This window comes from Anser cygnoides, chromosome 4, assembly GCF_040182565.1.
Source record: "Anser cygnoides isolate HZ-2024a breed goose chromosome 4, Taihu_goose_T2T_genome, whole genome shotgun sequence".
Taxonomy (NCBI): Eukaryota; Metazoa; Chordata; class Aves; order Anseriformes; family Anatidae; genus Anser; species Anser cygnoides.
Genome location: NC_089876.1, coordinates 19,162,220 through 19,183,976, shown reverse-complemented (window position 1 = coordinate 19,183,976; position 21,757 = coordinate 19,162,220). Strand labels below are relative to the sequence as shown.

The 21,757-nt window shown below is 44.5% G+C and overlaps 1 protein-coding gene across 2 annotated transcripts; it reads left to right on the top strand.

Annotated features, from left to right (window-relative positions):
• Positions 1-2,299: 2,299 nt before the first annotated feature.
• On the top strand, positions 2,300-21,459 carry LGI2 (leucine rich repeat LGI family member 2). Of its 2 annotated transcripts, XM_048046835.2 has the most exons (8): positions 2,300-2,526; positions 2,738-2,809; positions 6,267-6,338; positions 9,667-9,738; positions 10,291-10,362; positions 11,480-11,649; positions 15,475-15,639; positions 17,364-21,459. In XM_048046835.2, the coding sequence occupies exons 1-8, from the start codon at positions 2,330-2,332 to the stop codon at positions 18,179-18,181; spliced, it is 1,638 nt and encodes a 545-aa protein (XP_047902792.1). In that variant the 5' UTR covers positions 2,300-2,329; the 3' UTR covers positions 18,182-21,459. The 2 variants fall into 2 exon arrangements, with proteins under 2 accessions (XP_047902792.1, XP_047902793.1); XM_048046836.2 differs by lacking the exons at positions 2,300-2,526; positions 2,738-2,809 and adding an exon at positions 6,142-6,170.
• The last annotated feature ends 298 nt before the right edge of the window (positions 21,460-21,757 follow it).

Below are 21,757 nucleotides of genomic sequence, written 5' to 3'. Positions count from 1 at the left end.
TGCCCTTACACGTGTGTGCACTCGTACATGTTCTTGTGCACACCTGACTGTGAGGACCACTTAAATCTCTGGCATATCCTTTGCACCTCATATATCTGGTCAGACTTTTATGTCATGCTCATTGACATGCTGCCTGAGTGCTTCTTTCATTGTGTTACTCATTCTAAATGCCATTTTATCTATGGGTATCTGATAGCACAATCATTCATATGCAGTTGACTGCATTTATTTGTGCCATGACTTAAATGGATGCACCTGCAAGCCTACATAAAAAATCACATAAACCTATGAACTGAAATTTGAAGGAAAGCAACAGAATGCATTCTTCCTAGTTCTTTGGAGCTCTGTTTTGACACCTTTTTTCTTCTCAAGTGAAAGCATTTCATTTTTTTGCAGGGCTACCGTATGCATACAGTAGGCATCCCTTTTTAAACAAACAATTTCCAAATGTTGTTTTAAGGAAATGTATATATGTGCGTGGGTGCGTGTGTATGCATATTTATATTTCTACACCCCCACGCACCTGTTTTCTGTCATTCCAATGTTTGGAAACCATCGCTTATTTTTAATTTCAGCAAGACGGGGCCACCCGCTGTATCCTGCTGCTGCTCCAGGCTCTTTCCTCAGCCTCTGGCGAACCCCCTCTCTCCTGCATGTGTCTCCCTCCCTTGTCCTCTTCCAGCAGCCTGGGAAAGGTTGCTCCTAGGGTCCCGAGACCCCACGCAGCCGTGTGGAGTGGGGTGGCTGCAGGTGAAGCCACGTGAAGCCCAGCAAGAGGGGAGAGCAGAAAAGCCTCCTTCCTCTTCCCTGCGGGTGGGGAGGTGACCAGCAAAGAAGGTACAGCTAATTTGGAAAGCAGCTTGTCTGCAAAATTAATTGTGGCATGGACAGCAGGTTAAAAAGCATTCCCTTCTGAAAGGAGGCCTGCACGAAACAGCTCAGCTCAAGTAGAAGTTGCGGATTTGAGTCACAGAATCAGGATCATAAAGTCTTGGGGATGAAATAGGTGTATATCTTCTAGAGAAGGTGCTTTATATGCCAGTAGGTATCCACAGGCATTTAAAACTTTGTAGCCATCCCACCACCTGAGACTGTTCATGCCACTTGGGAAGGGTGAATACTTTGGTTTGTGCCCAGTGCTAGGACAAGAGGCAACGGGCACAAGCTGGAAAGCACGAGGCTCCATCTGATCACCGGGCAGCACTTCTGTGCCGTGCGGGTGACGGAGCCCTGGCACAGGCTGCCCAGAGGCCGTGGGGCCTCCTCCTTGGAGACCTTCGGAGGCCGCCTGGACGTGGGCCTGGGCAGCCTGCGCTGGGTGGCCCTGCGTGAGCAGGGGCTGGGGCGGGTGGACCCTGAGGGCCCTGCCAGCCTCACCACTTTGTGGGGCTGTGAATGCACCCCTAAGTGGCACCCGTGAATGGCCACAGCGGCTGTCGAAAAAACGTTTGTCACAACTTTGCTACTGTTTTGGAAAATTACTGTTGCGCCCGCTTCTGGCAGTTTTCCTGCCTATTTTCTTTGCTTTACGATGAGAGTGTAAAGTACCTGTGACCCAGCTGTAGGAAGAAAATTGAGCAGGGCTCATGGTTTGCAACAACTTCTGTGTGCCTGCCAGTGAAGTAAGTATCCTGAGATTATTGTGGTTGTCAAGACACAGATGTCATGTGGCATAGCTCCTGTGAAGAGGTGTATTATGTGAATCATTAAAATCACTGTGTATGCACATATAGTTATATGTATATATATTGTATATGTGTGTAAATATATATATATTTATATATTATATGTATGTATATTGTGTGTGTGTATATATATATATGCATATATATATATACATATAAACTGGGAATGACACCGACCTCAAATCATTTCTCTGCCATGCCTCAGCCTAACCAGATGGTAGAGGCATTAGCCTACCGACTCAACTCTTGCCCGTATATTCCCAATTTTTGCCCCCTGGGGGGTATGACACACGGTAGGAGACACACGGATTTTGGGGGGGATTGCACACGGGAGCAGACCCGTGGATTTTTGGGGGGATGACACACGGGAGGAGACACCTCACTGCCGGGCAGCTCCCTCACGGGGGGCCAAAAAACAAGCAGAGGCGGCATCCCCGCGCTGCCCCACGGCACGCCCCGGCTCCACGAGGGCAAAATAACCCTCGGGGCGCCCAGCCACGGCCGCAGCCCACCCGGGGGGCACCCGGGGCAGGCGCTGAGGGGAGCCGGGGCCAGGCCCATGGGCGGGCCGCGCAGCCGCGGGGCGGCGCCGCGCTGATGTCAGGCCGAGGGAGGCGGCGGCGCGGGGGGGAGCGGGCGGCGGCATGGCGGGGTCGCGGCGGCTGCTGGCGCTCCGGGCTGCCGTGGCCGGGCTGCTGGTGGCCACGGTGGCGGTGCCCTGCGGCAGCCGGAGGCCGCCGGCGCCTCGCTGCGGGCCGCCCTGCAGCTGCTGGCGGGAGTCGGCGCTGTGCGTGGGGGCGGCCGGGGCGCCGCGGAGCCTCCCCGCCGGGCTCGGCTCCCTGTGAGTGGCCGGGGACGGGGGGCGGCCGGGGAGCGGGGCAGCCCCGAGGAATCGCGGTCGTGTTTTTGTTTTTTTTTTTTTTTTTTTTTTTTAGCACGGTTTTCTTAAACCCTGCCCGCCTCCCCCTCTCGTCCTTCCCTGCGGGAAACGGCAAAAATCGAGGCTCCGGGAGCCTCCGGGCTCACCCGCGGCTCTTCTTTCCCTTCGGCAGGAGCCTGGTAAACGGGACCTTCTCCGAGGTGAAGGACAGGATGTTTTCCCATTTGCCCTCCCTGCAGCTGCTGTAAGTACCGCACGAGCAGAGGACACAAGTCCCCAGCACGCCGCCCGTTGCTCCTCAGTAGAGTTACGGGTGCGCTTTTGGCAGGAGCGATAGCGGGTGAGGGCACGGCGTGTGCGGCCGGCGTTTCGGAGACCAGGGGCCAGTTCTCTCCCATCCTACAGCAGCATGAACCACTTCGTGTAACGTGCTTTTACTCCCCAAAGGAGGGAAGAAAGTGTTTTCTGACGCCCTGAGTTCTTTTTTGAGTTTCAGCGTTAAGTTCAGGGCAGAGTTCCCCTCCCCGTCGAGTCATGTGCCCGTTCTCACCGCGCTCGTGTGGAGCCAGCGAACGCCAGGTTCACGTCGTGGCATTTCGGGACGCTGTGGGGAGATGTGGTATGGCACGGGAGGCAGCTGTGGGAAGGCAGGAGGACACCCGCACCCCTCCAGGAAGGGCTCTGTGCCCAAAACACGTGTGTTGTCGGCAGCGTGACCCCGTGGTTCGGTGGCTGCCCTGATGCCTCCTGGCCTGGCCAGGGCTGAAGGGGTCCCACGGGTGGGATGCGCCCCGTTGCAGGAGGTGACCCTGCCATGTGGTCCAGCTCCCCACAACTGCAGCGAGGTGCTGCGCTTCCCTGTGCCAGGCCAACCCTCTGTGCCTCGCCCTGGTGGGGCTCTGCCCAAAGTAGAGACATGTTCTGAAGAGAAATAGGACAAAAAGATACGTGGCCTGACAGAAATGCGGGCTGAGTGCTTGCTGCAGAGCCATCAGCATAAATTGGTCTGGGGGAAGAGGTGATGTGATGCATCTGGTAGTGCGATGGACAGCTGCCCCTCCTGGGGCCTGCCCGGTCATTCTCCCGCTCACTGTCTGGGGAGAGGGACAGCACCTCACGGAAAACACCGGGGAGAAGTGGGCAAGGCAGGGGATGGAGGCCAGCAGGACCGGGGAAGGATTGTTTCCTTGTGCGCAGCAGTGGTGAGACCGCTCCTCGAATATTGCATTCAGTTTTGAGGCTCTCACTGCAAGGACAGTGAATTGCTCGAGCATGTGCAGAGAAGAGCAACGAACCAGTGAAGGAACTAGAAAACGAGTTACGGGGAATGACTGAGGGAATGGGGTTGTTTGGTCTGGAGAAGAGGAGCCTGAGGGGAGACCTCGTTGCTCTCTACAGCTACCTGAAAGGAGGCTTCAGTGAGGATGATGTTGGTCTCTTTTCTCAGGTGACAAGCAATAAGATGTGATGAGAAGGTCTCAAGTTGCACCAGGGGAGCTTGAGGTTGGAAGTTAGGAGGAATTTCTTCACAGAATTGAAATCTGCTCCCCGAAAGGTAGTGGAGTCCCCATCCCTGCAGGACATTTAAAAGATGTATGGACATGATACTAAGGGACACGGTTTAGCGATGGGACCCAGTAGGTTGGGTTGCTGGTTGGACTTGATCATCTTGAAGGTCTTTCCAACCTAAACCTATGATTCTAAGGCCCGTGGGTCTGAGTCTTCACAGGTTGTGACTCATCTTTGGTCAGGAGGTCAATGGAGGCGTTCACTGTTGCTAACACAAGGCAACACAGCCTGGGATAAGAAGGTTGATCAACTTTGTTTTTTAGGGTGAGAGGATACAGTAGGCAAGATAAGCAAATAATTAATCACCTTGTTTCTAAATACAGCTGTGCTGTTGTATGCTAATGGAAAATTACATTTACTGTTGTGCTAAGTTTTTGTTTGTTTGCTTTTCTAATATATGAAGCATTTTCTAATCTTTCTTATGTGAAAGGCTTACTTGTTCAAGGAAAGACTGGTGGTCCTAAGTTCCCTTTTGTAGAAAGCATAGATCAGGACTAAAAGCCAAGCATGTTCCTACGATGCCTTCTGTGATCTCCTTAGGGAAATAGAGGATTTACCCTGCAGTGTTTAAGCTAAGTCCCAAATCAAAGCTTTTTTTTTTTTTTTTTTTTTTTTTGTGGTAGTGGGAAGAGGAGGAAGAGCAGATGAAGGTTATTCCTTCTCAATAGGAGTAATAGATTTCCAGGAAGAAGTGTTGGGCTGGCTGGGCTGGCAGGATCAGCTGTTGAGAAAGTCAGAAGTTTCATTTGATGTGGTAGATCAGATGTTGGAGTGAGAGTGGTTTGTAACCACCACCATCATCACCTTGGACCCTGACAAATTTCATTGGTCCATGTAACTGGGGAGTTTGCCCTTCAAACTGCAGAAAAGGAAGGATTAAATGACAAAAAGTACTGATTGGAGCACTGTTGTACATCAGGACTGTATCTTCGGTCACAGTAGCCATGATGAAGCAGTAATGCAAGGATTTCTTTCTGATTGCAGTCTGAATCTTTCTCAGATTTGTATGGGATAATTTAAGGAGCATTTGTCTGGTATTAGCATAATAACCTAGGGTCACAGGGAAAGCTTGCATTTCATGTTCATCATTAGTCTTATAAATTAATTTTAGTAAAATGCCTAAAACCATACAAAAAGAAGGTTAATAAGTTACTCTAGTAAACTGATGAGTGCAAACATCTTCACTCATAGCTGAAAATTCTGAGATTTTACAAAAATGATTTCTTTTGAGATTTTTAGACTGAATAAGAAGTTTTGCTATTTTCTTCAAAGGAGATGGCCGACTTTGCCTTTGAACATAAACACTGGAGCCCTGTCTACCTTTGTGCTCTGATAGAGCAAAGGAGGAACTTAGCTGGCCAAGCCTTTTCATGGCTTCCTTCTCCTAACTGCATTCTCCTGGCTCAGATGGAAACCACTTGGGGTAGCGCCAATGCATTTTGTGCCTGAAGTTCACGAGGCAGGGCAAAGCAGCACCCGGAGCTGCTTCTCCTCGATTCACCTGGATGTAGAGTTTTGCTCTCCAGGGGCAGGATGGCTTTCTGTCTCTGGCAGTTTGGGCACGTCTGCATTTGCAGCTGACAAACAGGTCGTGCAAACTGCATGTTCTCCTCCCATATCTGCAGGTCAGGCTTGGAGCATTCCCCCCTGTGAGCTCAAAACAAGCGAGCCCCGATCCACCAAGACTGCATAAACGAAAGCTGGTGCTTGTGCAAAAGGGCTGCCTACTTCTCCAAGCTTGGGAGAGGCGCTGAGATGGTCTCTTGAAAACTTTCAGCATGGCTCCAGGTTTGTGGGCACCTGGGGTCCACGCTCAGCAGACTTACCCTGGAAGGACAACTTGTCCTACTTAGGGGACAAAGCAATCTAGGACCAGACTGTATTTAACCAAGGTGAATGGTACAGCGAACATATTTCTTGGGGAGTAGTGGACATTAACTAGCATCACATTATGCCTTTTCTTTTTATTTTTTTTATAGACCATTCCACAGTATTTTATGTATGCTGCATTGATGGGGCAATATGGGCCTGAGTCGGTAAGATGGGTTTGGTCACGGTCAATAAACACAACTGGCGTAACACAGTGTGTCAAGTTTTAATGTGCTTTCCTAATGCCTGCTCTCTGTTTTCAGCTTGCTGAACTCTAACTCCTTTACTGTTATACGAGACGATGCCTTCGCCGGGCTCTTCCATCTAGAATACTTGTAAGTCTGGTATTTTATGTATATCCCCGTCCTTTATAAATCAAGATGTTTTGATAAGTTGCCAAGACTCCTGCCGTGAAGTCTTAGTCTTTGCTATGATTACCAGGAGCAGGAGAGATGAAGGATTTATGTTCCATTTCTGTGCAAACGTCCTTTATGGTTGCTCACCATTTTCCAGAGGTTGCAGTGGATTTTTAAAATATGCCGTGGGTGCAAGGTGGCTCTATGTAATTACAGTACACTGAAAAAATGTTGTTGAACAAGAGCTTGTCCTGGCTTTACAGAACAGTGCCATCACTTTCAAGGAGTTCTGGATCTCAGGAAAGAGGTGGTGAAGCCTCTCGTGGCCTGCTGACAGCCTGAAGAGGAGCTGCAGGGTGTCAGGGTACTGCCCAGAACAGCCCTGATTACCGGACTGGCCCTCTTTCCCCAGCTTTTCTCTCCAACTTTGTCTTTGTTCTGATATTTCATTTAATGCCCATGGCATTTATTTTCATATTATAAATAATTATGAATATATGGATATATATCAACATATATTTCATATAATTATTGTAATTATTTATAGTATTATTTAAATTTATTTGACTTTCCTTTCTCTTAACTGAGTTCACGTCTCCATTGATTTTTACATTATTTTCATTTCCCGATCTTTTTTTTTTTCTTTTTTTAGGTCACCCTTTTTTCTTTTAAAAATGTATTAGCCCTGGTACCAGGTTGTCCTCACTTCTACTGCAAAGGACTGCCATTTCTCTGTGTTACCGGACATGAGCTGGTATGTTTTAAACTCTGAATATAATCTGAAAAAAAAAATTCGTCTTTCCACCCACCTTTCTGCGCTGAAAGGTAGCTGTGGAAAACATTTCTGTCATTGTCTAAAGGAAGACCAGTGCTCATAAAACTGATTCTTGCTAAGGAATTGCAGGTAAGTAGGTATTAAGTTGGTATATATTCAGGACTAATGGTCTAATACATGAGAAGCAGTCAACAGTAGAATTAGCAGACCAAGAAATGGAGGATAATCGTAAATGGCATATGCTGAAATCCACAATTGAGGTACATTTAGGTTTTTGGGTGACAGTAAGTTATCTGATTATTCTCTTTTCCAAGTGTCTGTAGGAAAAAAAAAAAGTAATTTGCAGAAAGCTGGTAAAAAGGAGAAAAACAAAACAAAAACCCAACCCTGCAAATATTTTTATGTTGTTTCCATGATGACTTGCTCAGGCTTTGAAAAGCTGATGAGTCTAAAATGGAGCTTGGCACAGTAGCATACACTACAGTAACTATTGCATTGGTGACTGCAACCAGACCCCTGTTAGAAAGAATAAAATCCTGCCCCTCCTCAGCTCATCAAAGGGACAATTTCTGTCTCTGGCTGCTAATTGCAAACCAGGGAACACAATTAAGACTGGTAAAGCCGTGCAGTTTTTGAATTTCCTTTAGTGACAGTTGACCAAATGGTCTCAATTAATGGTTGTGGTCATTCTCCTTGCCTTGCCAAGTCCTGAGGGCACTTCCTCTTCCCAACAAATCTCACCACTACCTTTCGGGAACTAGATGTGACTGGCCTTTTTATTTTTTGGGTCTCTGCAGACAGTAACACCGTTACAATTGTAATAACTGGTGTCTCTCAATTGCCAATGATCAAACGTTACAGAGAATAAGGAAACCTTGCTGATGAACAAGAACAAGCTTCTTTGTGTACCACACAAAGTCTCCAAAGGAAGAGCAGCAGCTACCTCTGTATCCCCTAGCAGGAGCACTGTGTCACACTGCACTCGCAAAACTGGTAACAGTATTCCATGCACCCGCACCCCTAAAACTACCAGGCTACGTTTGCGCAGTGTGGATGAGAAAGGTCTGATAAAGACGGGAGCTTTGCTGGTGTTCCCAGGGTAGCAAGCCTTCAAGGCTGGGTTTGGTCACAAAGGAATCCAGCAAATTACTGAGTCCCAGCCCAAATTTCCATCATCCCTCTGCGCTGTGTTCAGCGAAGCCGTGTTTATTTGCACTGAGGGTGAGCTGGCGGTGTGCGTGGGTACTGTGTCAGGGAGCAGTTTGGCTCTCTGCTCTGCGGATTGAATTCATGTCCCCAGGCTGCCTTGTAACGGAGTATGGTTGACCCTTTACTGACATCCTCTGTGCAGACACAATACTTTGGTCTGCACCCTTTGCACGCAGTGAGGATCCCGGTCACTTCATGAAGGGTTTTGGCTATGTCTCAACTCAGGAACCCAGAGCTCTTGTCATCTCACATCCCACTCGGAGCTGCAGCCCTGTCTTGACTCTTTCAAGAAGTAACCTTGATTCATAATATTCTTTCCTCTATTTCCCTGTAAGGCAAACAAGGATGCACAGGGAAAAGGGGGACGCTTTTGTCTCATAAAACTGTTTTTGAAGTTGGTGTTCAGTTTTCTTCCTACAGATACAGCTGTACCGTGCAATATCTTGATGGCCACCTGGCTGCAGCGACTTTGCGGTGCTGATGGTATATTTATGGATGTGTCCTCAAGTGCTCTGGGGTCAGGATGCTCAAATATCAGCTCTGTCTTTAAACGCTGATGTGCGTTCAGGATGAGCAGCATGCTCCAGCAATCGATACATCACCACCGTTGTTCCCCCAGTACACAGGGCCATGACTCGTGTGCAGCTGGGTGCCCTGCGGAGGTGATGTCCCAGCTGGAGAGCACTGGAATGTGGCAGCAAGAAGACAAACAAGGCCTCTGGCAGTGGTCTATCCATTTAGGCAGACTTTGGGCTTGGGATACCAGTATGTAGGTGCAGTTCACGTTGTTGCAGAGACAGCGGGCTGGAAGCCCTCCAGCTCTGCGGGTACGGAGGTGATACTGTGTGTACAGCCACCTGGCTGTGGGCACTCTTCCTTCGGCTGTGGGCTCCTTGCGCAGTGTCCATCTGCAGCCTGTGAAGTCCTGGCTGTATGCTGCCCTGTGATTCCACAATTCAGGCAGCCGTTGAGAGGAAAGTAGGACTTGAGCTTCTAAAGTTCATCTCAGAAGTCTCTTACCCAGGTCTCTTTCCTCACACAACACGCTCCGTGAGAATTTAACTACAAAGGAATAATGTTTTTTGCTTTGTCCGTTTTGTTCCTCTGCTGCCGGATATTTGTGGCCTGGTGCCTGCATCATTACTTGTGGTACACCAGAGGCAAGGTGATGAGGCAATATGACCAACTCCACCAAGACTTCCCCACCTCTAAGTCTGAAGGGGCTACCCAGGAACCTGCTGAGTTTGGAGGACATAGGCTAAAGCACTGGTGGTGCGCATAATGTTAATTAAAGTCTTTGAAAATACTTTTTTTTTTGCCTAGATTCATTGAAGGAAACAAAATTGAAACCATTTCAAGAAATGCATTTCGTGGCCTCCGAGACCTAACCCACCTGTAAGTTACTGAACATTTAGTAATTTGTACTCGAGCAAAACTCTCCTTGCAGATAGCTGGCTTCCAAGCCACATTTAACACCTCCCTTTACCTCTTTGCTTTCAGCAGCCTTCAACAGTCAGTAACATGCCTTCCACAAATTAAAAAAAGGCCTTAAAAAAATTCACAGGCGCATTCAGCTGCCTGTGCATGCTCACAGGTCGTGCTGGGGTACAGCCGTTGCCTGTGGGTGCTGCCAGTGGTGCCACCGTGGTGCTGTCTACGTGTGGTTAACATTCCTCTTTCTTTTCAGCATGTTCAGTCATTGCTCTCTGTGTTACATGACAATAAAAAAGCTTTATATGTTTTACTTTTGCGTCAGCTTCATTTTCTTTCTTTGAGCAATCACCATTCTTGAATGAGTATAATTAATGCATGCGTGTTTCTGGTAGTTAACAATGCCAGTGGCTGGACAGTATCCGATAATTAACATTCTGTAAGTGAGTTCAGACTTTGTAAGAGTCAACAAGACAAGAGATAACAATGATATTAAGCTCTAACTTTTTTTTCTAGTTCTTTGGCCAATAACCATCTTAAATTTCTGCCAAGGGATGTCTTCAGTGACTTAGATTCTCTAATTGAACTGTAAGTAATGAAAATCTTTCTACTGACTGCCTGCTTCTGTGATTCTGTTGCTCTGTGTATGAAGTTCTGCTTTTGTGGGTGTCTGATATCTGCGCAGAAAATAAATGTGCATTTTGTTCTTCTATCTTTTCTCTTTTTAAGATTGTTTACTTGGTAGACCCCTCTAGAGTAACTGCTGTTTCTCAAATCACTGTTGCTTCTCATGGTGCTGTACATAGCTTGCATTATTGTACTTCTTTCTAATGTTTTGTTTATATTTTTTTTAGCAAAAGGGAGACAACAAATTTTAAAACTACAATTTCTCTGCATAGTTTTTCCCGTTACTGTTGCAAGTATTACTTAAGATTATTTTAGTGAAATGTATTAATTAAAAATATGCTTTTTTTCCTGATTTTGCGCAGTTGTAGCACATTGCTGACTTATTGTCAGTGTTTTGGTTTTTTTATGTGTGTGTGTGTAACTAAGCTGCTAGTCAGCATCCCTTATATTTGGCCTGACTCTCAACTAAGGAAGTAAGCCCCCAAAATTGCCAAAGCGTTGGAGAACAGGCATAGTATGTGAAATTGTACCTAAGTTAATGGGGGGAGGTTAAACCGACTAGACTCCACATCAGCAGGGACTCTAAAAATACCAGTCTTAGGTCTGTTTTTTAATGTGGCGCAGAAATGATACCAGCAGGCCCACCCTGTCAACCACTGGTGCTGCGGTAGTTTGGTGAAGGAATGGGGTTTATCTGTGTCAGCAATAGATGATGGGAAGCAGACTTGCAGCAGACAGCCGCTCTGTGAGGATTTATTATGCTGTAGTCCTAATCCTATGAAAACGTATAAACACGAGTGACTTTGCACATGAATCACAGTGCTCTTATTAGTAGTGTTATGCATGGTCTTATTTCTTAGACTGAAACTGTTTTTCCGAGGACAATACTTCCGTGAAGGAGTGTACATATAAAGAGCATCAGAATAAAACTTATCGAGTCTTTCCTCTTCTCAGTTCAAAAACAATTCAAAGGTACTCACATATTTTTAAGTTCAGTATGTCAAGGTGCTAACAGTTCTGTAGTATTTATATTGCTATCAAATTTTTCAAATATGTTTATTTCTGTGTGTTTTTTTAGAGATTTAAGGGGAAATAAATTTGAGTGTGACTGCAAAGCCAAGTGGTTGTTTTTGTGGTTAAAGATGACAAATTCCACTGTTTCTGATGTCCTGTGTATTGGTCCAGCAGAATATCAGGATAAGAAGTTAAATGATGTGACAAGTTTTGATTATGAATGCACCACTACAGGTATTCAGAATGCATATTTCTAAGCACACTACAAACGGTTAAATATCAGAGCTGTAGACTAAACCATTTCACTTCTGTGCGCATGACCTGGGGGGATGAAGGGAGGAAAGGGTTACCTACAAAGTACTAGAACGAGCATAAAATGAGAAAGTCCCATTTTGAAGCTGAAATACAAAGTTTTTACTTGGATTAAGTGATAATGGAAGAAGAGTTGGGACTATTCATGTTCCAAAGGGCTTGATTATGACTCACTTGTGACTTAATTTTCATCACAGAATGCTTTCTGTTTTCTGGAATAAGGCCATATAGTTATGTCGGATGAGCTTCCCAAAATCTCTGTATTTCACAGAAAGCAATGAAGAGAAGTTCAAACGATTTGGCTATATCTGATACTTTTATTCAATAGGCCACAATATAATATCATCAAATGTGGCAGCAATACTGCCAGCAGTTCTTTATGGGACTCCATTAAATTGGAGAGAAATGTCCAATAATATTTCAAGTACTGTCTTGTTCAGGATCTTGACTTTTATTTTAGGTAATGTAAAGCATGTAGAAGGAAGTGAAGAGAAACCTGCATGTGGGTATGCTTATATTTTATGACTAAATAGCAGACGTTGCCTATATTTAAATGCAGTCACATCATACAACTGAGAATATGAGCTCCGAGTATTGTTTTCATGTTTCACGTACATAATGTCAGTATTTTGCCTTTTTTCTATACAGTAATGTCAGAGGCATTCAAGTTCTCATCTGCCATCAAGTCAGTCGTTGTTAGGAGACAGTAGAGATTACTGGTAACATAAGATAAAGTTTCTGGACAGGGTAAGAAAAGTAATCCAAGGGCAATATGTTAAGTGAAAAAAAATGAACTCGGAATTCAAAAATATGTTAGAAGCTACAGAGTTAAGGAGTGATAATGTGCCACATAAAAGGATGTCAAAAACAGGCGAATGATGTTGCTTAGAACTGCTCCCAAGTTATGTTACTGTGTCTGTAAACAGAAATGCAGAAGTACAATGTTAAAGTAGGCTTCATTTCAGTCTGGTTTAAGAAATTGCACAGCACTGACAGTGCGCAAAAACAAGCCTTATCTTCCTGGTCGTCAGATTTAAACTGACTTACCTATGCTCTGTCATCTCTTTGCATCTAGATACTGAGCTATAAGGTGGCTACAGACAAAATTCATGTGTTAATGTTAGTGCCTTTGCCTGCTGGAAGTGAAATTACACCGAGCATAAATGTAACCTCCTGTGCTGCAGCACTCCAGTGGGCCTGGTGGCCTGTGGCTTAAGCCCACAGCTGTCTTTTCCTTCTCTGCCCTTGCTTCACCCAGATCTAAAGGGAGGCTAAATATGCCCTTATTAATTCCCTGAGGACTGATTAATTACAGGCTCAGACCTGCACTGTATTTTGAAATAAAGCAACATATCCTCTAGGCGTACTCTCCTTTCCTGCTCACCGATGGTCAGTGCTCTTAGCACACGCTCCCCTGAGGAAAGCCTACAAATCTTTCATTCACATTAGCCTGTAGTACCATCTTCCCTCCTTTGCCAGCCTTGATCAGACTTTCATTGTTTCTGCTCTCTGGTGCTCTGTGAGCAGGACTGGGTGTAGCATGCGGTAACAAAGGAGTTTGCTTGGTAAAATGTGCATCTCGGAGGCTCCATCGCTTCTTTGCATTTGCTGAACTGACACAGTGATGACAGAAGGGGAGATGTAAAGAGGTGCTGCCAAATTAAAGGAAAAGCCAACAGTCGAAACTCTTGATCGCTTATTCACAGTGAAAGTGATTGGCAGGGTCAGTGATCTGTACTTTTAACTCTTTTGTGGTAGTATATTGTCTTTCCCATTTCTCATGGCTTGCATCGTGCAAATAGGTTAACTCGTTTCATTTTTTTTGTGTGTGTGTTTCTGCCGCAACCATGTGCAAGGGCACTGTGTTTTGGTCATAAGCCCGGCAGGGGAATGTGTGCTTGGCTTTCAGACTTGAAAACAGGCCTTCCACTTCCATCGCCCTTAAGGCCTAGAATTTTGGCAAGCCTGATGTGGCAGCATCTCTTTACTGTGTCACTCTGTTCCACATTAGTCTGGTATTTCCAGCTGGTTTGTTGCATTTTACTGATTATGGCTGACATAGTTACCCATTTTCAGTTGTCCAGTGCCATAAAGAGCCCAAGGACAGGTACAAGTAAAAATAGCTGTGTTAACACTGAATCATTTCTGAATGAGCAGTGGATTTTAACACATAGACTGGTATGTTTTAACCCACAGATTTCCTCAAAGTGTTTCAAAGCTGTTAAGATGTCTTTTTCAGTGTTAGATCTGTGGGTTTTTTTTCTTCTCAAGATTTTAAAAATATTTCAGCTTTCTGTGACTATATCTGTTCCTGTTCCATCCTTAACTACTTCTTATGATTTATCACTTACTTTTACTTTCGGCAACCTACATTGTCAGTTTTCTCCAGTCCTTTTATTTTCACAGTGGGAGTGAAGGTAACTTTCTTGTTTTCCCACCTGCATTGATGAATCAAGCCCATGCTCTATCCGTAACAGTCCCTCAAAAGATGGAGACTGGCATTACTGTTGCAGCTGTGGAAGCTGTTCTGTTTGTGTAACGGTAGTCATCTGCCTTTATTCTCCAGAAGTGTAACTTCTCAGCTTTCAAGCATGCAGAGATGAATTTTTCATTGGAAGACATGTATTTCATAACACACCGAAGTTAGGGACCAGGGTGAGGACTTAACTAGTATTTCACCAAAATCCCTGCATGTTCAGGGCTTTCCAAAGTAGGAGTGAATGATGGAAGCACATAGCAAACAGAGTTTAAAACAGAGCGCTGTCTGCTTCTGCAGAGAAACACTTTGTGGAATAGTTATTGCCTTTTCCACCTTCTAGATGGAAGCACCTTAGAAGTGCTGGCTTCTTTCTGTCAGCTCTGCTATATCGATTTCTTTGTCTGATAATGATGACCTTGACAAGCTGTCAGGTCAAATATCAAACTCAGACCCAGTTTCGTCATTTTCCCCAAATCGGCTCTGTGCTGGCTACTGACTTACCCCAATGTGGATTTTAAGTTAAATGTACAGGCACTTGGATTTTGAGCAGAAGTCTTGAATTTTGGAGTTATGTTCCTAGCCTTTACAGGTTGTTCCAACTCCTCAGTCTTAGCATCTAGAATAAGTTTTCCACTGGATAGTAATTTGCAGGTTGGTTGTATTTTATGCTTAAACAACTTTACAATGCCCTGTAAAACGGTACGTTAACTGAGTTTTTGATTACACCATTTTGTCTATGGTCTAGCTAAAATGGGGTTATCCCCAGGCAAACTTCAGATATAATTTCACTTTCTGCCTGGTTTAGCGTAACACAAATTGCTAGTGATTAAATTTGCATGTCTTAAGAAGTTATTGGACTTGAGCTGGAAGTTGCTGTCTCTCAGCTTGAAAGTGATTCTAGCAAGGCCATTTTACTTGACAGGAAAGCAACTTCCAGCTGCGGGGAAAGAGACTTCTTTGACAGCATGTGACTGTGTGAACATGATCCTGATTTCATGGATACCAGCCAGCCTAGCTGCAAAATCTGAATTCTGCCACTGTTTACCTATTTGATCTCCTTGGCAGCTGTATTTCCAGAGGACAGTTCATGATGCTTAAAGCAAGGAGACACTTTCCCCTGTTGCTGCATGCCTCTCATGAGCACTGACACCTTCATCTTAGGCTTATACAAAATTCAGAATATATCACTCATTTTCTAGTGTTTATAGTCAGCGACTTTGTGTTTTCAGCAAGGATCTGTCCTAACTGTTGTAAATGTATGTTCCTAGATTTTGTTGTTCACCAGATTTTGCCCTACCAGTCAGTGTCAGTGGATACATTCAACTCTAAGAACGATGTGTTTGTAGCCATTGCACAGCCCAGCATGGAGAACTGCATGGTGCTGGAGTGGGATCACATTGAAATGAATTTCAGGAGTTACGACAACATCACAGGTACATGAACACTGGGATTCCAGTTGTTGATGAACTGTTGGCATTTCACAAGGAGAAATTGTGAGGGAGAGATGCGTAGATGGGACCAGATGATGGTTTTTGTCCTGCATCTGTATTGAAACTGGCAGATGGAAGTGTACAATATTTGTACAAGAATGATTTGAGTAGTGCATCTTGTTCATACATGCACATCTAACTTTGCTATAGCACACAAACTAGGCTTTTTCAGTCTGAACTTGTAAGTTGTTCTGAAGGTGCAAACACTAATGTGAATGTCACAGCTGAGCCACTCCCTGCCTGAATCACACTAAGTTAAAGGATAGGTTAAAGGAGTCCTCACTGTTACTGAAGTGCCTGCAAAATAGAAGACAAAAATATTCTGCTGCATGTAGAAAGAAATAGGCCTGAAGGGTACGTGTGGGGTGGGCAGTCTGCAAGTCCACAAGTCCACTAGACCTGTGCCCTAGCTCCACACCCAGCACATGTGCAGAGACCCATTTCTCAAATGACTGTCCTGCATTCATAGAAAGCCCATCGTAAACACTGGACTCTGAAATGTGGGAGAGTTGCAGACTACAGGCATGTAAAGAGCTTTTTGTGGAGCCTAAAGTGCATTTTGTAGAGCTTAGGAGCAGGCTATACACTTTGTGAGGGGGTTCATTTTTAACTGTACGCTTGGCATTCAGGTGTCTGAGTTTAGCCCTTTACAATATGGGCTCATGGACCTGAGCTAGTTGTCCAGACTGCCTTTATACTCAACATGCAGAGAAACAGGCGAACTATTTCCTAGAGTGTTCTCTGACTTAGACCAGAAAGAGCCTGGATGATCAGCTCAAGTATTCATGTCTACACTGCAAATATCTTATGGTACTGGAGATGAATCCCTGCATTACTGGCACTGGAAGGATGATGGTTCATCACAGGCTAGCTGCGAAACAGCAGTGGGTGAGGGCCAGCTGAGCAACAGAGCAAGCACAGGGAAGTCTGTGCAGATTCAGTTCTACATAAACTGTTTTAGAGACAACTTCTTTTCTTGCAACAAATCCTTCCATAAGTAGTTCAGTTGTTACCTTTTGATGTGGATCTCGTATAGTGACTTGAGATTGTCAAAATGGACCGTAACTTGATATGATTTAATCTGGCAACTGCAGTAGTCCTAAATATTGTAAGTTTAATGTAATCCAAAAATTCAGAAACAACAGGGTTAGATTTATCTTTTTCTTCTTGCTGTCAGGTACTAATATCCACAAGATGCATCAGTACTTCTGCTTACAGTAGCAAAAAGCTGACTCTGGCCCTCTTGGACCAAGAAAAACAGAATATATTTCATTGTTCTAGTTAAACTGGAAATATAGACATCCCATGAATAAAAGAATTTCAGGTTATTGCTGAGTCAAAAGATAGCAACTGTTGTTACTGAGTAACAAAATCTGGCTCAAATAATTATTTTGGGTAGTATTTGGACAGAGAAAGTATTCTGGATAAAGAGTAGTGAGCATTTTAGGGTGCACCCTTGAGGGGTCCAATTTGAAGTCAACTTTCCAGTTACTGGGTAGAAGAAAGCAAGAACAGAAGCTCTGGTGTGTAGTAAAAGACAAAATTATGAGATGACAAAATTATGAGATGACAAAGATTTACAAGAGGGGAGGGGAGATTTGATAGTATTTCTGTCGTTTAAAGAGTGCGTTGTACTGTGCTAATATGTGCTTTTCTTTGGGCAATAGGTCAGTCCATAGTGGGATGTAAAGCCATTCTTGTTGGTGACCAAGTCTTTGTGGTGGTGGCACAGCTCTTCGGTGGCTCGCACATTTACAAGTACGATGAAAGCTGGACAAAGTTTGTCAAATTCCAGGATATCGAAGTATCTCGCATTTCTAAGCCGAATGATATAGAGCTTTTTGAGATAGACAGTGAAATGTTTTTTGTCATAGCAGATAGTTCTAAAGCAGGTTTGTCAACAGTGTACAAGTGGAATAACAAAGGGTTTTACTCATACCAGTCCCTTCACGAGTGGTTCAGGGACACTGACGCCGAGTTTGTTGATATAGATGGGAAATCCCATTTAATCCTCTCTAGCCGCTCACAGGTCCCCATTATACTCCAGTGGAACAAAGCTTCAAAGAAGTTTGTCCCACACAGTGAGATCCCCAACATGGAAGATGTCCTGGCTGTGAAGAGTTTCAGGATGCAAAACAACCTGTACATCACGCTCACGAGGTTCATCGGTGACTCCAGAGTTATGAAATGGAACAGCAAGCAGTTTGTGGAGATACAGGCTCTTCCCTCCCGAGGAGCCATGACGCTGCAGCCTTTCTCCTTTAAGAATAATTACTACTTAGCCTTGGGAAGTGACTATACGTTCTCCCAGATATACCAGTGGGATGGTGAAAAGAAGCTCTTTAGGTTATTTAAAGAAATCTATGTGCAAGCGCCACGTTCTTTCACAGCTGTGTCAACGGATCGAAGAGATTTTTTCTTTGCCTCCAGTTTTAAAGGAAACACACAAATATTTGAACATATCATCATTGACTTGAGTTTATGAAAAGCTGCTGGATTGAAAGTGATGTAGAGTGACATTTATACACAAGCAAAACAGTGACCTTTCCAAGAACAGGGAGCACCTATGGAGTATGATGACATTTTCTGAACTTTTAAAACTTGCATATTAATCAGGGATTGCATTTACTCGGTTGCTGCATGACATGTCCGTTTTATCCTTTTTCAAAGACACTTTGCAACCTGCAGCCATTCAGACAAGTGTGCAGTGCATTAGGATTAATTTTGACATCTAAGAACTATTTAAATTTTACCCAGCAAACTACCTTAAATTGGACATCTCATAATGAAAGCAACAAGGAAGCCATACCATTTCTGTGCTTTGGCATAGAAATGCTTTTGACTCTTTAGCTAAGATCTCAGTACTAAGATTTTAAGATTAGAAGCAGGTCATTATGCTTGCTGATGAATTGTAAAAGCAAACAGTAACATTCCGGAATACACTTCATTTTGGTTTCTTGAGCTCTGTCTTCAAAATCTGTCTTTGTGGTTTATAGTAGGACCAAGGTGTCATTTTAAGTCATTGTAGCTTAAAGGGAAAGTCGAAATCTATTGCCATTTTTCTTCTATTAATCACTATTTCAGCAACAAATTGTACGTAACCAAGAGCCCAGCCCAGAGTACCTGGGTGGCCAGGAAAATAAAGGTATGTCACTTCTGGACTGTGAGATCTTAACAAGTTAATACAGACAGAAAATAACAGAGGTCTGCTTAGTACATTGACTATAGATTCAGTCTGCTTTGTGGATTAATAGGTATTCCAGAAATACATCTCATTTTGTGCTAATTCACACTGTTCCTGATGATCCCAGTAGATTCTGGGGTGTTTTACCAAGGTCTTATTCATCCACAAGGCACAGCTTAAATTTAGTCTGTAACATGTATCTACATTCATGTTCTTCATGCTGCGGCTTGTCTTTACACAATGAGATGATTTTTTCTTCTGAGTTCTCCCTCCAGCACAGCTCACAAGCAATAAATTCACGTTTTGGTTATCACAAGCTGTACTTGGGGAATCTGAGAACCAAACAGGACTTTGTTATCACCAGGTCTTTTGAAACTGAGGCAGCTAGAGCTGTCGAAGCTAGAGCTTACCCTGGCTCCAAGAAGAAGAGTTTTGTCTTGGTGGCCCCAGACTTTTGCTGGGTTGCCAAGCTTTCAGAAGTCTCGCAGGTTATGCAGCAGGATGTGAACAGTCCACGTCTCATTGGTGTTTAGGGTGGCTACAGAATAAGGTGTTCATTTATCTTAAATATGGCAGCAGTCCTGGTGTGCACAGAGCCTCTGGCAGGATAACAGCTGGGGACCATTCTCCTGGAAAGGCTCCAACGTATTTACCCAACAAAGTTGTATAGCAGAAGCCTTGTTTGTTTTGTTTAGTTTTTTTCACGTATACAATATTTTCTTTGTTTTCATACTGCATAGCATTTTAGGTTGTTTTGTCACGAGTCTTGCTGCTGTGCTTCCACACGGGCTAATAGCAAGGCTTTGTGTAAAGCAAGTGGAGCAAATAAAGCTGTCGTTTTTTTCCGTGCTCGAGTATCTCACTGCCTCTGGGCTGAGTGAGTTTCATGTTTTTGTCCTGGACACACACATGAAACATGACCTAATACCAAAAATAGGGATGTTTTCACAGGCTTTCCAACATCCAGATGCGAACAGCGATGCAGATGAGGATTCTGCACAAGGACTCCCGTGAGGAGTCGCAATCTACCAACGACCTGGAATATCACAGCCTTCTCCAAGGTTTGCCTTGCTGCTGTGAAATAACAGTTGCTACTGGCCCGTCAGAGACATAACTCATTCTGTTTTTAAATTACATGTTAATTTCTCTTTTTTTCCTGTATAGGTGCTCATTCTGCTTTTATTTTTAATTAAATGGGCAACTTAGCCCATCCAGCTGCCCGAAGCATTGATGCTCTGCCCTCCAAATCCTAACATGGTGTCAGTCCTGTTGGTTCAATCAGACCGGTAGATAGATGCTCTCTCCCTTCACCTCGCAAACCACCGTCAGCAGTAGGTTTTAGCAATATCTCTCCTTGGATTAAACTAACAAACCCACAAAACTAAGAGATGATTCACGTATCTGCCAGTGAATGAAATTTTCTTTAACCATTTTCTTAGTTAACTTTTTAAGTTTTTAGTTAATTTTAACTTCAGATATGGCAGATGTGGCTGACAAGCGATGTTTCTTTAAATTGTATTGTGGGAAGGCATTTTTTTAGTCCTTTCCTGTCTAGCATGCATGTTTGAACGCAGTCACATATTCTGACAAGGAGGGGCAATTCTCGGCACTTTCTTTAGGGCTCACTGCTAGTACCATATGCTTGGCAAGGGCACAAGTCCAAGAGCTAAAAGCTGATTTAGAGAAATTGGATCTTGGTATTTTAGATTTGAAGGGAAGCAAGAGGATGGTGCAAAAGTGCTTTTGTATCCAATAGTAGGAAATGGTACTGTTGCGAGAGAGTCCCGGGGATTTGAGACTTGGCTATCAGGTTGAATTAAATTAAAATGGTCTCTGCAGAGATGGGCTTAATAAAGAGGATAAAGTGATCAGCGGGAGCCTCGCTCATTCACACGGGACCAGAAGAAGAAAGCGAGGGAAATGAGTTCCGTGGGCAGGTTGCCATCGCTGCCGAGTAGCTGTGGAGGTTGGTCGGAAAGCCGAGCTCAGCACCCCGTCCCGGCTTCGGGAGGAGGCTGGGTCGGCAGCTGCTGCCTGTGCGGCGGAGTTAGTCGAGAAGCAGGGCAAAAAAGGACCTGTTAATGAAAAAAAAAAGGGGTTACGGCACGCTTCTCAGGATTTAACGAAGGCAGTGTCTCAAAAAGAGCCTTGCTCTGCTCTCCCTGCTCCCAAGGAGGAGCTCCAGGGTGCAGTGACCAAGCATCTAAAACTCTGCCTTCCCAAACGCAACAACGGTTTTGCCTCCATGGCCTATATTCTCTACTAGAAATTGTTGTACGCAGCAAATAATCTATGCATATCCAGACCTTACTGCAGCCGTGAGAACACCAGGACGGTGAGAAAGGATAACAGAACATGCCACCTGGTAATTTTTATTGTATTCTAAAATACATACAATAATGTAAAGAACTGTAGTTTATATAAACATAGGTTTAATACGGTATGCTAGTACAGTGGGAGCATTTTAAGGCTGTATATACATTTAGCTTTTTTTTTAGTAAAGAGATGGTGTAATCTATGCCACTGACAAATATATGTACTCTTTCAGTTGCTAAATAAAAACTAGTTAATGAGACTAAGAGTGCTGCCTTGCCTGTGTTAAAATAGCCGTGCTGTGAAGCGTGTCCCAGCTGGAGTTCAAAGAAACGCTGGGGGTTTGGGGCTTCGTTGGAAATGGGGCTTGTGAACCTGCCTCACATGGGCCATGAGGGCACAAGAGATCCCCTCATGGTCCATGAAGCTACAAGAGGTTTCCAGCGCTGGTCACACCCGACAAATCCCAGAAGATGACCGTCCGCAGGGCTCTGCTGCACATCTGACCACCTGGAAGGTGGAGGTCGAGCACAGGCCAGAAGACCCCACCAGACCCAGCTCTTT

Excerpts from the sequence above, each read along its gene's own strand:
- LGI2 (XM_048046835.2), top strand. The coding sequence starts at position 2,330 with ATGGCGGGGTCGCGGCGGCTGCTGGCGCTCCGGGCTGCCGTGGCCGGG. Across the intron at positions 2,527-2,737 it reads CCCGCCGGGCTCGGCTCCCT|GAGCCTGGTAAACGGGACCT; the intron begins GTGAGTGGCCGG and ends TCCCTTCGGCAG. Across the intron at positions 11,650-15,474 it reads TTATGAATGCACCACTACAG|ATTTTGTTGTTCACCAGATT; the intron begins GTATTCAGAATG and ends GTATGTTCCTAG.